Source organism: Schistocerca serialis, chromosome 4, assembly GCF_023864345.2.
Source record: "Schistocerca serialis cubense isolate TAMUIC-IGC-003099 chromosome 4, iqSchSeri2.2, whole genome shotgun sequence".
NCBI classification, from domain to species: domain Eukaryota; kingdom Metazoa; phylum Arthropoda; class Insecta; order Orthoptera; family Acrididae; genus Schistocerca; species Schistocerca serialis.
The window spans coordinates 662,262,533-662,279,543 of NC_064641.1; the positions used below are offsets into that span (position 1 = coordinate 662,262,533).

Below are 17,011 nucleotides of genomic sequence, written 5' to 3' on the forward strand. Positions count from 1 at the left end.
ACCAGTTTTTTTTGTTAGACACAATTTCTTCAGGTCTAGTTGTCCTGAAGATTCTGTATCTTTTTCTCTCCAATGCCATGCATTTGAAGATTAGGTGTGATGCACTTTCTTCACCCTCATCACAGATCCTACATTTAGGGTCCCCTTCTGTTATACCCATTGTGTGTAGGTGTTTTTTGAAGTTCCCATTGCCAGTCATCAGTCCAGTCATGAGTGTAATCTCTTTCCTGTTCAATCCCAGGATGACAGAGCTTCTTTTAAAACATGGCTTGGGCATCATTACCTTAGCATGTTTTTGTCTATGGACCTTGGTCCAATATCCTACGAGCTGTTTCCTAAGCCAGTTCCATAGTTCTAATTTGATCGTAGCCTTGGTGATTGTCAGGACAGACTCCGGTACAATCAATGGAGTTATTGCCCCCATCCTAGCCAATCTATCAGCTTATTCATTGCCACAGATCCCTGAGGGGCCAGGGACCCACACTAGGTTCACGCTATTGCTTCCCCCTAGCTCCACCAGAGCCCTGTGGCAATCTGCAACAACCTTAGATCTTGTTGCAGGAGCTGCCAATAATTTCAGGGCTGCCTGGCTGTCTGAATAGATGAAGATGCTATGGCCATTGTAGCACCTATGCATATTCTCCTCCACACGTGCCATGATTGCAGTAATTTCAGCTTGGAATACAGAGGCCAGTTTCCCTAGAGATATACTCTCCAGTCTTGGCTAACCCTGTACAACCCTGCCCCAATGCCTTGGTCTGTTATCGATCATCGGTGAACCAGACGATGTCCCCCATACAGTGTCAAACTGTTTTCTCTCACTGCTCCCTACTTCCAATTATTATGTTGTAAGGCTTGTTGAAGCAGTTAGGAATTATTATATAGTTGGCAGGCATTTCCCCGGCCATACCTATATTTACCTCACTCACTATGTTAGTGCGTGATTCTGAATATCCGAATGAGACCCACTTTTGGCCAGTTTTAAGTCTGTGTGCCCCAGCTGCTGCCTCCATCTTAACCCAAAGGTGAAGTGGAGGCATATCCAGCATGGCTTCCATTCCAGCGGTTGGTGTGCTGCTAATTCCACCTGTTACGGCTAAGCAGGCCAATCTCTGCACCTTAGCAAGCTCTTTAGCAGCAACCCGCTTTTCTACCTCCTTCCACCACACTACAGCCCCATAGGAAATCCTAGGTCTAACCACTGTGGTGTATATCCAGTGACATGGAACTTACATACTTTGCTTCCTGTCATTCCAATAAGATAAAAACCATGGACTTGCCATGTCTGCTACTCCACGTATTTGTAAGTATTTTTGTAAGGCTCATAGCAGTTGGAAAAAAGAGCTGTGTGTTTAATCATTTAAAAATTCAATTGTGCGTGCGTGTGTGTGTGTGTGTGTGTGTGTGTGTGTGTGTGTGTGTGTGTGCGTGTGTGTGAGAGAGAGAGAGAGAGAGAGAGAGAGAGAGAGAGAGAAATTGACACATTTATTTCATAATGCTGCATCACAAGGCACATCAGTAGGAGACAGTTAAATAAGAACATGTAACATAGATTGAACACATTGCAATCAGAGATTCACAAACAATTGAAATAAAATCAGCTCATATATTCCCAAATAACAATGGCAACAAAAATAAAAATGAGATAAAAGGATATGAAGAAAAGATTCAATGGAATATGGCAATAAATAAAAACATGGAATCAAGCCAGATTGGAATCTGTTATATGAGACAATACTGAAATCTTCCAAGCACAGTTGTTAAGTACCTTGCCAAAGAGTCTACCACCTCGAGGCATACCAACAGCAGTACCACTGCTGCCATCTCCAGTGAAGTCCCCAGCTGCCATTGAGTATCCAAGGTATGAGTTGTCCAATATCACTGGTCCTTCAGTTGTTTTAGAAATGTCAGGTTTGTCATGCAAACTCTGTGAATACACCTGTCCTAAAAGAGAATGGTTCCTGTAATATATGCTCTGTACCATATACTACCTTTGTTAGGAAACATTCTTCCATCTTTCTGTCTCATCCAATTAAACATAAAAAATTTAGCTTCTACATAAGGACACTACTATAACACATGCTCAGCTGTAATAATACACTATCCAGCAAAGAAATACTTTCTAAAACAGAAAGACTAGTATAAAAATAAGAAATTAATAAACCAACACTAGAATAATGTTGAAAGTGAGGTAAGTATCGAGATGAAGTTGAGAAGGCTCGAGGACCTCTCTGTGATTTGATGAAAACCTATAATTTTCAGGACAAAAACAGTGTATCAAAAAGTTTCACACTGTGCAAAACTTATCCTTCATCTTGAATTGGATATCACAGGACTTCCCACTTGTTATGTTTAGTGAATGGGTCATGGAGAATGTGACTGTTGGCATTGAAATATAGTTGCTTCTTTAGTACAAAAAAAAAAAAAATGGAATCTGTCCAGTTTATTTAGACATGAACTAATAGCTTACAGGTCCCTACACCCCAAATATAAGACAAATTTAGAGAGTAACACTGCTTTTCACTGTCACAGAATCTTTACATTAATTCTTCTTACAACTTCTTTTTTTTCAAAGATAACCAAACAATATTTACTGGAATAGTTCCTCACCACACATCTTAAAGAAATTTATGAAGTGAAAATACAGATCTAAAGGAACTCAAGGGTAGGAACAGCAAACAGAAATGAGGAAACTAACCACTCACTTTTAACTGATTTACATATGGTACATTGACACACTTCACAACACAGAGATGTTATTAGCTGTTGCATTGTCATTCTTTTTATAATGTACATACACATACACAAACACAGCCAAACAGATGCCCAAGTGCACGCACCAGCACCCACATGGCAACACTTAACTCATGCCCCATCTATGATCCATGGTTAGATGTGTCTATCAGTGTGGTTACGTGTGTGTGTGTGTGTGTGTGTGTGTGTACTTACTATAGAAGGAGAGCTGTAACCAGCAACATCTATGCCCTGTTAGTTGTTTTTATGTACTATGCACTAAAACTGAGAAATTGTCTTTCCATATTTTTGTTTATTGTTTGCCAAGTAAGGTTCATTTACATGTAAATAGTTAGTCTAAGACAGAGATGAAATCAGCCATGCTGAATGAGCATCCAGGACAAATTAACAAATGATAAAAACTGTTTTAGTTTCATAGCTTGCAATTCTTTCTTTACTTGTTCTCTGTGGATATATGGAATGGGATAATGTTTGGCTTTGAATGTATCATGCAGTTTAACTTGAAATTCATACATAAAACTGGACATAGCTGTTATCAATCAGTAATTGTGTCATCATATTTACAATGTTTCAGTCTATAGTGAAAGGGACAAAAGTAATTTAATATTAAGCCACAGTGTAGCTAAAAATGTAATCAGCAAGAAGTTCCCTGAATGTAGTCTACTCTGCAAGCCACCCGACGGCGTGTGGCGGAAGGTACTTTGAGTACCTCTACCGGTTCTCCCTTCTATTCTAGTCTTGTATTGTTCGTGGAAAGAAAGATTATTGGTATGCCTCTGTGTGGGCTCTAATCTCTCTGATTTTATCCTCATTGTCTTTTCGCAAGATATACGTAGGAGGGAGCAATATACTGCTTGACTCCTCGGTGAAGGTATGTGAAGGTATGTTCTCGAAACTTCAACAAAAGCATGTACCGAGCTACTGAGTGTCTCTCCTGCAGAGTCTTCCACTGGAGTTTATCTGTCATCTCCGCAACACTCTCGCGATTACCAAACGATCCTGTAACGAAGTGCTGCTCTCCATTGGATCTTCTCTATCTCTTCTATCAACCCTATTTGCTATGGATCCCACACTGGTGAGCAATATTCAAGCAGTGGGCGAACAGGTGTACTTTAACCTACTTCCTTTGTTTTCAGATTGTATTTCCTTAGGATTCTTCCAATGAATCTCAGTCTGGCATCTGCTTTACCGATGATCAACTTTATATGATTATTCCATTTTACTTCAGATAATTGTAGCTACATGATAAAGGAGCTTTCTTTCTTTATATTCGCAGCACATTACATTTGTCTACACTGAGATTCAATTGCCATTCCCTGCACCATGCATCAATTCGTTGTAGATCCTCCTGCATTTCAATACAATTTTCCATTGTTACAACCTCTTGATATACTATAGCATCATCCGAAAAAAGCCTCAGTGAACTTTCAATGTTATCCACAAGGTCATTTATGTATATTGTGAATAGTAATGGTCCTATGACACTCCCCTGCGGCACACCTGAAATCACTCATACTTTGGAAGACTTCTCTCCATTGAGAATGACATGCTGCGTTCCGTTCCCTAGGGACTCTTCAATCCAATCACACAATTGGTCTGATATTCCATATGCTCTTACTTTGTTCATTAAACAACTGTGGGGAACTGTATCGAATGCCTTGCGGAAGTCAAAAAACACAGCATCTACCTAGGACCCCGTGTCTATGGCCCTATGAGTCTCGTGGACGAGTAGCACGAGCTGGGTTTCACACAATCGTCTTTTTCGAAACCCATGCTGATTCCTACAGAGTAGATTTCTAGTCTCCAGAATAGTCACTATACTCGAACATAATATGTGTTCCAAAATTCTACAACTGATCGACGTTAGAGATATAGGTCTATAGTTCTGCACATCGGTTCAATGTCCCTTCTTGAAAACGGGGATGACCTGTGCCCTTTTGCAAACCCTTGGAATGCTACACTCTCCTAGAGACCTACGGTACACCGCTGCAAGAAGGGGGGCAAGTTCCTTCACATACTCTGTGTAAAATCGAACTGGTATCCCATCAGGTCCAGTGGCCTTTCCTCTTTTGAGCAATTTTAAATGTTTTTCTATCCCTCTGTCATCTATTTCAATATCTACCATTTTGTCATCTGTGTGATAATCTAGAGAACGAAGTACAGTGCAGTCTTCCTCTGTGAAATAGCTTTGGAAAAAGACATTTAGTATTTTGGCCTTCAGTCTGTCATCCTCTGTTTCTGTACCATTTTGGTCACAGAGTGTTTGGACATTTTGTTTTGATCCACCTACTGCTTTAACATAAGACCAAAATTTCTTAGGATTTTCTGCCAAGTCAGTACATAGAACTTTACTTCCGAATTCATTGAACGCCTCTCGCATAGCCCTCCTCATTGCCTAGTTATGACATCCACCTCCATAAATATATTTATTAAACATGGCAGTGCTGTTACATTCAGTAAGTAGTCAAGTGTAATCCTGGTGACTGAAGATATGTTCCGCTCCATTCCTCTCACCAGTGGTACTCGACTGGTGAGAGGAGAGGAACTAATGTTTTAAAGCTGGTGTTCTGTGTTAAAGCCCAAACACCTCCACAGTTTTTCGTGGAAGAGTATGGTGCCATGGGATGGTGATTTGTCTGTTGAATATCAGTACTCATGGTATTTTTCAAGAGCGTTTCGCCACCTCCTTTCCTTTCATTCAGTATTAAAAATGCAAGCTTAATATCAAATCATCTCCCATAGGACCAGGGCCGGAATGAATTCTGGGATTGCTGCATTATTTTCAGTGCTCACGTGATGAGTATGGGACCTGCTTTGACTTTTACTTTCAATACTAGTCATAGATATTGCTTTGTTTAACAATGTTCATTAAGAAAACATGATATTACCTCTGAACTCATTATTGTATTACAGTTATGTATTATACTATGTCAAAATAGTTAAATAAACCACAGATTAAATCAGTCATGATGTACATAATACACCAAATAGTACTAAAAAACAAAAAAAAGAGCACTCCGTCCTTCAGGCCATGCGTGGCCTACTGGGACCATCCAACTGCCGTGTCAGTGGAGGATGTGGATAGAAGGAATGTGGGGTCAGCACACCGCTCTCCTGGTCATTATGATGGTATTCTTGACCGAAGCCGCTACTATTCGTTGAGTAGATTGTCAATTGGCATCACGAGGCTGAGTGCACTCCGAAAAATGGCAACAGCGCATGGCGGCCTGGATGATCACCCATCCAAGTGCCAACCACGCCCGACAGCACTTAACTTCGGTGATCTCACGGGAACCGGTGTAGCCACTGTGGCAAAACCATTGCCCAAATAGTCCTAAGCTCATTTAATTTTTGTTCCACTCTATGATGAAGTTAAATGTGTCAGTATGAGTGTTTTATCATGCTAATTACTGTTTCAGTACTTTTATTTGGATAGAAATGATGAGTGTTAAAGCCAGTTTATTGCTATGTTCAGAATGTTATCCATTTTCACTACACTCTCTTTAGTATAATTCTATAAATACAGAGCTATGTACACTATTTGCAGATTATTGCTCAGTGCACTTATGAGCATATGTGATGATTAGTCTACAAGGTGATGAGTGAGTATTCCGCATTACTCACTAGTTAAAAAAGGAAAAAAGAGGCTGAATAAATCTTATGAGTCATAGGAGTACTCAAGTCTCTCCTTATCTTGTGTGAGGTATGCAGTGAGCAATGAATTTTAAAACTCACCTTGCCAGTACCAGCTTCCTGGTGCTCCCATGAACAAGCGGTCTCCTTCCTGTAAATGTTGAAAACTACAGTACTAATTTAAAGATATCTAGCACAAAATATATTTATAAATGAGGTCAATTAGGATTACTAACTTGTCTTTTTGTGAATGAAATCTATTATATTAATGTTTCCAAATCCTTAAGATTATAATTGACAGCATGATATTTTCAGTATAAAAACATCATAATGATGATACTGCCATTTTCATGCTTGGATAAACTTTCATCAAAGCTTTCCATGCAATTCAGGGGTAGAGAGTATGAAGTACTTTCAATATTTTGGAAGGTGAAAGGTGACTTGCAAGTAGCCATAAAAAAGTTTCAGTTTTGATCCTGCTAAAAATTGTCCAATACCGAGTTTGAAGTCATTTTCTTGATAGAAAAACATCTGATCACACTATACTTTTCCCCTTCCCTGAGAGATAGGGGGTGCCATGGATCCTCCTTGCCCTTGGGGTATCGGCACCCTTGGTTTAGATACAACAAGGACAAGGAATTAGAGTAGATCTTGGACAATTACTCTTAACCTATCTGTCTAATGAATCAATGACTCACTCAGAAGACTTAAAAACACTGTTGTAACACTCGACCACAAAATTGGTGAAGAGCAAACAACCCCTAATTGTAGACCTATATCATTCTTTCCAATCTTTTCGAAATTGTTTGAAAAAGTGGCTTATGACAGAATAGCTACTCATTTAACTGAGCAGAACTTGTTAACTGATTCTCAGTTTGGCTTTTGCAAGGTTTTCTCTAGAGTGAGACCTCACAAAAAAGTGCAACTCAGCTGAACAAGAAAAAATTACCCTGTTGGTATAATGTGCGACATTGCTGAAGCCTTTGATTGTGTGTATTACAAAATTCTGTTTGGTAAACTAAAGTGTTACCGCGTTAATGACATCTTTCTTGCAGGGATGGAGCTTTACCTTCATAATAGAAACAGAGGATCTTATTAGCAGACTGTGTCACAGGCATGAAGAAACTAACCTCAGAATAGGGCAACAAACATCTGAAGTGCCTTAAGGATCAGTACTGAGCCCATTCTTGTTTCTAGCGTAGATAAATGATCTTCCAGTGACTAATGGGGCAGTGCAAAAGCTGTAGTGTTTGCTGATAACTCGAGTATACTAAACAATAGTTCCAACTTAATCTTAGCAGACATTTCTCAGATGATAGCTGAAAATACCTACAAGTGGTCTAGTGGTTCACAGCTAACAGTCTTACTCTCACAAAGACTTATATTACATAGTTTCAAATCAGCAACAATGACCTGCTAGAACCAGAGGTAGACATTATCATTCATGCACTAAATGAAACACACTGCATAAAATTCCGAGGAGTTTAGTTGGATAACAAGTTAAAATGGAATTAGCACAATGATAAACATGTAGATAAAGCATCTCTCATCACGTTGACATTAAAATAGGGATGTTGACTTATTTTGAATTTTGTAACCACTTGGAATTATCTTCTGGGGCATTAAGCATAAAATAAATACCAGTTAAGCATTCATTCAGGAAAAGTGAGCAATAAGATACCGTAACCATTTATCATGCATAAAGCTTTTTAAGGAGCTTGCAATTTTTGCACTCACTTCCCTAAACATTTGCTCCTTAACTGTTTTTGTTGCTGATAACACAAATCATTTTCAGTCAAACTATGGTTCACACAGCCACAATATAAGACAAAAAACATTGTTTTTTCATGTACACTTTGCCTCCTTATCAGGGTGCAGAATGGAGTTATATGTATTCCATAAGCTCCCAGCAGTTTGGAAACTGAACCTATTCAAAAGAAAATTAGAAACATTCTTCATTAGCCACTCTTTCTACAAATTATTGGAATATTTAGATTTGGGGATTCAAAAGCAACATAGCAAGTAGCAGTATTACTGTGGGCTTGCATGACAAGTAGTAATGTACTATAAATAGAAATCATTATTTGCAGATATAGGTAAATATTTTCATCGCAAAATACCATTGCTATCAAGTAAATATTAAACTACTAACAGATGAGCAACAGCTATATAATGAAATTGAGGAGGCACCAGCTTTTTCTCAAATAGGCAGCTTTCTGTCTAGTTTACGAGATTAAATTTATAGTATTAAGCAGTATGGTGAAAGCTTATTGTCGGTACAATATACAGACTAAGTTTCTATGATTTCCTTGGCTTTTGTTAATCTATATCTTGACTGGTTCCAAATTCCTGATGATTATTCTCATCTTGATGTGACCTATGGAACACAGTGAATGACTGAATAGGAAACAATGGGTAATATCTCAATGTTTCTGTTTTTTGACATATACTTACTGAAGATGATTTTCTAGTTTTGAGGAATGTTATGTCTTGGAATAACCACCCTATATAGTATAGTCTGAAAATAAAGACTATAATTTTACAAGATATTGAATTTAAATTGGAAAATCTAAAACTGAACTGATTACTGAATTGCAATTTGCTTCAATTCTTTTCATAATTTTTTTGGTTTGCATTAAAGTAAGTCTGATGAGATATTAAATGTTACAGTAGAATGTTAAGGATTTTGCAGTAGAATGTTAAGGATTTTAATAAAAACATCAGCAGTAATAACAATGTTTTAGTGTTTTAAACTTTGAAATGGTGAAGATATAAATTTACCTTGAGAAAGGAAGACAATAATGATTTTAATGATGATAGATTTTTACTGTGATTGCAGTCTCAACTAAGACAAAGAAACGGGATAGACTCCATCATATAAGATTAGCTGTGTTAAGTAAATCAATTATTGGTAAGATAGGATGGATACATTTAAAGGGAAAATAAGAAAATCACGTGCAAGCAGTAAATATATTTTATGTGGGCAATGAGAATGTCATCATTTAGTGAAACTGGAGCAAGATGAATGATAACATAGAATGTACCATTGATTTGTAAACTGTAAGCGCTTAGTTACCATCTTACAAAGATAATCATATTCATCAACTAAATTACTGATGAACGAGTAATTTGGACTGTAACTGATTTCAGCTTGATGACAGATGGCTACAATGGTCTCAGAATTCAATATAAGCACATATAAATGCTTGTAACAAATCTGGTATTAACTTTTAAATATTATATAAGTTTTTTACTTATTCCAGGTCACTGAAGGCCATTCCACTTACGATCTGTGAAAGGAACATTAGCTTCTCTCTTTTTTGTGAATATGTATTTCTTTAATGGCATGTTCCACTTCCTTAACAATCTATTTACTATGTATCCATGGGAAAAACATGTGTTTCCAATTTGACTTAGAGCTGCATCAGTACAACCACATTAAACAATGACAGGAAGTGGCAAGTCATAATACCTTGGAGAGGCAGGCGCTGAATCCAGCTTGACAGGAGCCCAGTTGGTGGTGGCCAGTGGCACCTGCAACAGTTACCTCATTTACCATTCACTCATATACATCACATTCTACAGAACTTACTATGAAGGAGGACAGTTAGGAATCCAGAAAGAAAAAGTAGTAGAGGCGTATATCAATAGAGAGAAATACCTATAAGAAATTAATTATGTAAGCTGTATTAACAATTTTATGAAAAGGAAAGTTGCTACTCACCAGATAGCAGAGATTCTGAGTCACAGATAGACACAACAAAAAGAACAATTAAAGCTTTCAGCCATTAAGGCCTTCGTCAACAAACCACCACTGGCTTCAGTTACTTGAAACTGCAGTCATACGTGCGACTTGCATTTGTGTGTGTGTGTGCGTGTGTGTGTGTGTGTGTGTGTGTGTGTGTGTGTGTGTGTTGTCTATTGTTGATGAAGGACTTAATGGCTGAAAGCTTTAATTGTCAGCATCATTTTGTTATGTCTATCTGCGGCTCAGTGTCTCCAGTTTATGGTGAGTAGCAAATTTCCTTTTCATTTATTTATTTACGTCCTGAATCTTTGAGGTACATATACTATATCCTAGATGTTGGACAAAATGACATTACATTAATATACTGTTACATTGATTGTATACATTACATTTATAAATTGTTACATTGTTATATTGCTATATTGTTACATTACATTTGTATATTGTTACAACAGAAATTAACTTACATTTCAAGATACTGTGTTACTGAGTAAAAACAGTTTTCCAGGAGATATGAAGTTACAGATTTTTTAAAACTATGGATTTTGTTTATGGCCTTTAAGTTACTTGGCAGCTTATTCAACAAATGTGAACCTGAGTGATATACACCTTTCTTGCACAGTGTGGTATAACAATGATGTCTGTGTATGTCACTATTTGCCCTTGTATGGTGTTCATGTACAGATTTATTTTGAATAAATACATTTACATTTTTAGCATGCTTTTTTGTAGGTACATGACAACTTCAAGTATATAGATACATGGTAGGGATAGAATCCCCAGTTCTTTAAAGAATAGTTTGTATGATTTTCAACTGTTAGCATTTTTCATTATCCTCACAACCTTTTTTTGGTTCCGGAATGTTGTTATGCTATGAGGAGAATTTCCCCAGAATATGAAGCTGTATCTCAATAGGGAGTGAATAATATTGTTACATTCCATCCCGAGTTTTCCATTGTTTGATATTAACAATTTTCATTATTAACTTGCATAGGTAATAATATCAGCAGATATTACATACAAAAAGCTGCTGCTTCCCAATATAGGCTACTAGATGCCTACTATTTATGGTCTGCTCGATTACATTTGGACATGAGTACTATCTTAATTGTCAAAGAACACAAACCATATCAAGGCAAAACGAAGAAAGACCTCTTGAATGATTTTTTGTAGCTGAACAATCATGGACTGATCAGCTTAGGCTTCAGGCAATCACATGAAACCTTCAGACTGGACAATCATGAACATAACAAGTGCTTTCTACATTGCTTTTCAGTCTCCTTAACTCACTGGTCACAGTATAAACACTATAAACAACAAAAGGAACATGCATTGAATATAAACAACAAAATTGTAAAACTAATTGATGATGTTAAGTTCCTAGGAATATATCTGCAGAGTGATCTCAAGTGGAATACACACATTAAAGCTCTTACAACCAAGCTATCATCAATCTGTTACATGCTACAGATACTAAGCACAAGATGTAATAGAGAAATAGTAATACAGGCATATCATGCACATTTCCAGTCAGCAAGCCAATATGGAATAATATATTGGGAGAATGCACCATGTAGTCAATTTGTTTTCAAAACTTAGAAACGAGCTATCAGAATCATCTGGAACATAAAGAGACAAGGTTCATGTCACTCCCTTCCATGCATGTATATATTTGAAACAATAGTCTTTGTAAGACAATATTTAAGAACCTCCAATGCCTATCAGCTGAACAGCTCTGTGCACAATTACACAACAAGAAACGGCAATAACATTCATGTCTCATTTGCCAGAATATCAGCCTACCAGAAGAGTGTCCTCCATAGAGGCACACAATTGTATAACCACCTTCCTAACTACATCAAGTTGGTAAAGCAAGACAGCTTGTTCAAAAAAAAAACTGAAATCATTTCTAATGGACCACAGTTTCAACTCTGTAAATGAATACCTCTCACAATGAAACAAAATTTTATAATGTTAAATTAATAAACAATTTTGTGGCAATTATTTGTTTATTAGAGTGTACTAGTTGTACATGTAACATTGTATTAATGTAGATATTTGTAGTCCACAGCATTGTATTGATCTTATTAGATGTGTGTGTGTGTGTGTGTGTGTGTGTGTGTGTGTGTGTGTAATTTTTAACTTTCTTTATCATTTATTGACCTGTCCTATATCTGTATAAGATGTCACAGGACCAAAACTAAATAAATATATAAATTGATATACACTTCAGCAGCACTTGTGGGCAAGGATTGAAAAACACACTATTTGTGTGATCCACAGGTGACTATCACAATACTGTAAAACTTGTGTTTAAAAAATTAGCATCTTTTTGACATGATAATAGTCATCTTTCATGCAGCGTGATTGTCATTTGTTATAGCAGTTCAGAAAGTTAGTCTGTGGTGTGCTAAGCTGCAGAGTATACTTGACAAGAAAATTGATATGCTGAAGATTGACAACACACATAGTTAATTTATCAACATTTCTGCAGCCTCTTCAGGGCCAATGTCACATGACACTCCCTCCCTTTTCCAATAACAAACCAAGTGAGGTGGAGCAGTTGTTAAGACACTTGATACATACTGAAGAGGAGTGGGGCTAACCAATCCCGGGTTAAATTTTCTAAAGTTTCCCTAAATCTCTTAATACAAATGCCAGTGCCAATTTTCTGTGATATCCTTGTCCCATTTAAGCATCTCCGATGACCAGAATGTTAAATCATAATCTTTGTTCATTGCTGCACTGTCTTTCAGTAGCACACATTGGCTTACACTCATGACATAAATGTGTTGAGTTGTGCGGCATCATAATGGAGCAACATGTTTAAAATTTGTGAAAACGGATTTTCGATTTATGTGTGGGGTCCTGGTATCGCTATTTTCGTTTGAGCTATAGGTATAGGCCGAGCGAAATTTGCGGTATGTTATTGGGTTTTCGTGGTTGTGTGGGTTCCTGGCATCGTCTTTGTTTGAGCCATATATGTCAAGCGAAGGTACGATCGATACCAATTGTGGTGTTTTTTGAATTTTTTGGTTGAGTTGATTGTTGATGATTTTGTGTGTGCCATTATTTGGAACTGTGTCGTTATTGTTATTGTCATATATTTATCTTGTCCCCAACAAAATCCCATACTTCCAGCTGCTATCCCGTTAGTTTCGTTTTATTGGTGGAGTTAAATATTTCACGTGTTGGTGATGTTTACTCGTGGGTGTAATGAGTAACATTGTTGTCGCTATACTGAACACGCTTTATGTAGGTGTGTCCACCATCTTGATGACGTCACGGGTTAAAGCCGACTGGTGACAGCCCAACTGTTGGTAAGCCTGTTGCATTATTGGCAACTGTGCACTCCTACACTTATTACAATAAACTAAGCCCACATGGCGTCTTCCGCAACCAGGTAACAACACTGGTTGAAAATTATGAATAAGTGCTCCATCGAAATATTGAAAGGAGAGTGACATATGCAGTAAAATGTGAGACAACGCATGCTTTTTCGCGCACTTTTGACGAGTGTCAACTTTTAAAAAAGTCACAGAAGCCTTACCATTATTGCCTTAACAATTTCCTATGCTCAGCTTAAAGATACAACGATCTCTATCTACACGCAGATTTTTATTATTTTCCGATTACTCGTTTTGTCGCAATAATGGCGGACGTAGATTGCCACAAGTAGCCTAATGGCAATTCTCCTAATGGTGATTCGTATGAATAAGATGCAAAATGTAAATGCAAGCTCTGTTGTCGTCTTTCACAGCTATGTTTTTATGCACAAAAATGTACATAAAACACTAACATCACGTGCGTAATTTGTTTTTGAGTCGTTATGCACCGCGTGCTCGGAGATGCTGTTGTCCGACCTTTCAACAGTATTTCCGTGTCAGTGTTTCAACGGGGCTTCCCGTCTGTTAGGGAACAATTGGGATGCCATTCATTGTAGTGTGCTCGTGTGAGACAGTCCTCGTGATACCATTAGTTGCCTTGTACCTGTGTGAAACCATACACCGTTTAACGAGTTGTCAAAAGTCTATAGTGAACAGTGCATGTAAAGAACAGGGCAGGAGCAGTTCGATGTTACAGTCAGGAAAGAGAACTGAATGTTTTTGGTTTTAGCGACAGTACAGCGAAGCGAATTTCTAGAGAATATAGAGAAACTTAATGTGTTGTATTTTCACAAAAGGGGCCTGGCAGGCGGCAGAGGTTTGCTTTGGATGAATTTACGCGAGAGTCATATGACGCAAAATCCACGACTTCTATGTGGAAAAGCAGTTTCCAACAGTAGCAGTCGTACTGGAAAAGTGGAAGACTGAAGTGGAAGACCTGCCTTATATGAATGAAGCAACACTGTGGCGTGCCATTCGGAAACTGGGCTTCAGATACAAAGAGTTCAACACAAAACCTGTGCTGATAAGGAATAAGTGAATACTGTAGCAGAAGAAAGAGACGAGTTCTTACGGGAAACAAGGCAATTGTGAAACGCTGGCCAGACTGTTTGTTATAATGACGAGAGATGAGGTGCTGCAAATCATTCCAGAAAGTTTGTATGGCAGGAACGGAAAATGCCTTATACATCAGAAAATGTGTACGATTATCGCAATGGAATGATCTCACTAACGACCCAGTCCGGCTTCGCATGGGTAGAATTTAAGTATGTACTGCCGGACAACTTGACTGGCGTAACGTCAGGCCTGGATCTAATGGGGGAAGGGGGGTAAACTGTGGTATCTGCCCCGGGCGGCAAATTCAGGGGGCGCCAAATTTACATTCTTGGAGTAGAAAGGACCTTGTTTCACAAAGCGCCTAGCATTGAGAGGACGTTGGTCCATCGATTATTCATATGATTTTGAAACGCGTCCTGAACATTTTTGAACACATTCAAGTTGATTTCCGAACGAATCATAAGTTGATTTGAATGTGTGCATGGTGTACGTGATGTTTCTGACAGGGGTATCCTAATCGCATCTAGAAATAAAAAACTTCGCTGCAGACAAAAGGGGACGGGGCTATGTGAGCTTAGCCGAATAAAACCGAACGGGTGAATGGCAGTTGCTGTTTGTTTATGTGATTGATTGGGTGTGCGAATGATCAGCGTTGTTATAGTTATTAACGAAATCCGTAGATTCAAACTACCAGAGTGGAAATAAACGACTATCATGAGTAACAGCTAAGAAAGAGTACATATTATCTTCTCGGTGTATCCAAGAAAATGAAATTTTTACAAAAAGTTTTTGCCAGAACGCTACACTACCAGGTAGAGTCAGTTGTACAGCCCCCCGGTTAGCAGGCACCTATGCGTTGTACGAACGCGTAATAACCCCTAACCGAAGAATAAACGCGGAATAACTGAATCGGTGATTCTGGCAGGATTAGTGACGTTAACCGTAGAATAAGTTTTGACAATGCAGGAATAGTTACAGAATTAGTGACGAGAACGAGGAAGGAGAAGAAAAGGGGACATCACACAAATTATACAAAAGATTACGACTATTCCAAATTTATATAAAAATTTCGTACTTCTAGTTTTCGTTGTCTTGCTTGAGAAACTGGAGCGTATAAATAAAATGTGAAACTATTTCCTAACATAAAATTTTTTGCTTGTAGTAGGCCTACCAGGCATTTAATTTGGTACTTCGTGAATTATATTCTGTCGTGTTTTTATGTAAATGGGGTAGATAAAAATGACAACTTAATGTGAAAACAGTCTCGCTTATTTGGCGTGTGCTACACTTGCTGCAATTTTAGAAAAGCCTATTTCGTTTTATCTAGCAGACAGTAACAAAATGGATGAAATCAAATCGAGAAACCACACCAGTCTTGGGCACTATTCGCGTTAACAGCTTTTTCAGTATTAGACAACAACATTTTGAATTTTCATGAAGCAGAACGTTTGACGACCTTTGATGAGGTAATACACTCCTGGAAATAGAAATGAGAACACCGTGAATTCATTGTCCCAGGAAGGGGAAACTTTATTGACACATTCCTGGGGTCTGATACATCACATGATCACACTGACAGAACCACAGGCAGATAGACACAGGCAACAGAGCATGCACAATGTCGGCACTAGTACAGTGTATATCCACCTTTCGCAGCAATGCAGGCTGCTATTCTCCCATGGAGACGATCGTAGAGATGCTGGATGTAGTCCTGTGGAACGGCTTGCCATGCCATTTCCACCTGGCGCCTCAGTTGGACCAGCGTTCGTGCTGGACGTGCAGACCGCGTGAGACGACGCTTCATCCAGTCCCAAACATGCTCAATGGGGGACAGATCCGGAGATCTTGCTGGCCAGGGTAGTTGACTTACACCTTCTAGAGCACGTTGGGTGGCACGGGATACATGCGGACGTGCATTGTCCTGTTGGAACAGCAAGTTCCCTTGCCGGTCTAGGAATGGTAGAACGATGGGTTCGATGACGGTTTGGATGTACCGTGCACTATTCAGTGTCCCCTCGACGATCACCAGTGGTGTACGGCCAGTGTAGGAGATCGCTCCCCACACCATGATGCCGGGTGTTGGCCCTGTGTGCCTCAGTCGTATGCAGTCCTGATTGTGGCGCTCACCTGCACGGCGCCAAACACGCATACGACCATCATTGGCACCAAGGCAGAAGCGACTCTCATCGCTGAAGACGACACGTCTCCATTCGTCCCTCCATTCACGCCTGTCGCGACACCACTGGAGGCGGGCTGCACGATGTTGGGGCGTGAGCGGAAGACGGCCTAACGGTGTGCGGGACCGTAGCCCAGCTTCATGGAGACGGTTGCGAATGGTCCTCGCCGATACCCCAGGAGGAACAGTGTCCCTAATTTGCTGGGAAGTGGCGGTGCGGTCCCCTACGGCACTGCGTAGGATCCTACGGTCTTGGCG

The 17,011-nt window shown here is 38.9% G+C and overlaps 1 protein-coding gene across 1 annotated transcript in view; it reads right to left on the reverse strand.

The window, feature by feature from the left end:
- LOC126473132 (integrin alpha-PS2-like) overlaps positions 1-17,011 on the reverse strand; it is a 447,263-nt gene that overhangs the window by 63,108 nt on the left and 367,144 nt on the right. The window contains exons 5-7 of the mRNA XM_050099987.1: positions 9,860-9,921; positions 6,490-6,538; positions 1,769-1,944 (exon numbers count right to left, since the gene is read on the reverse strand). Coding sequence (XP_049955944.1) covers positions 1,769-1,944; positions 6,490-6,538; positions 9,860-9,921 — 287 coding nt within the window. The remainder of the gene's footprint in view (positions 1-1,768; positions 1,945-6,489; positions 6,539-9,859; positions 9,922-17,011) is intronic.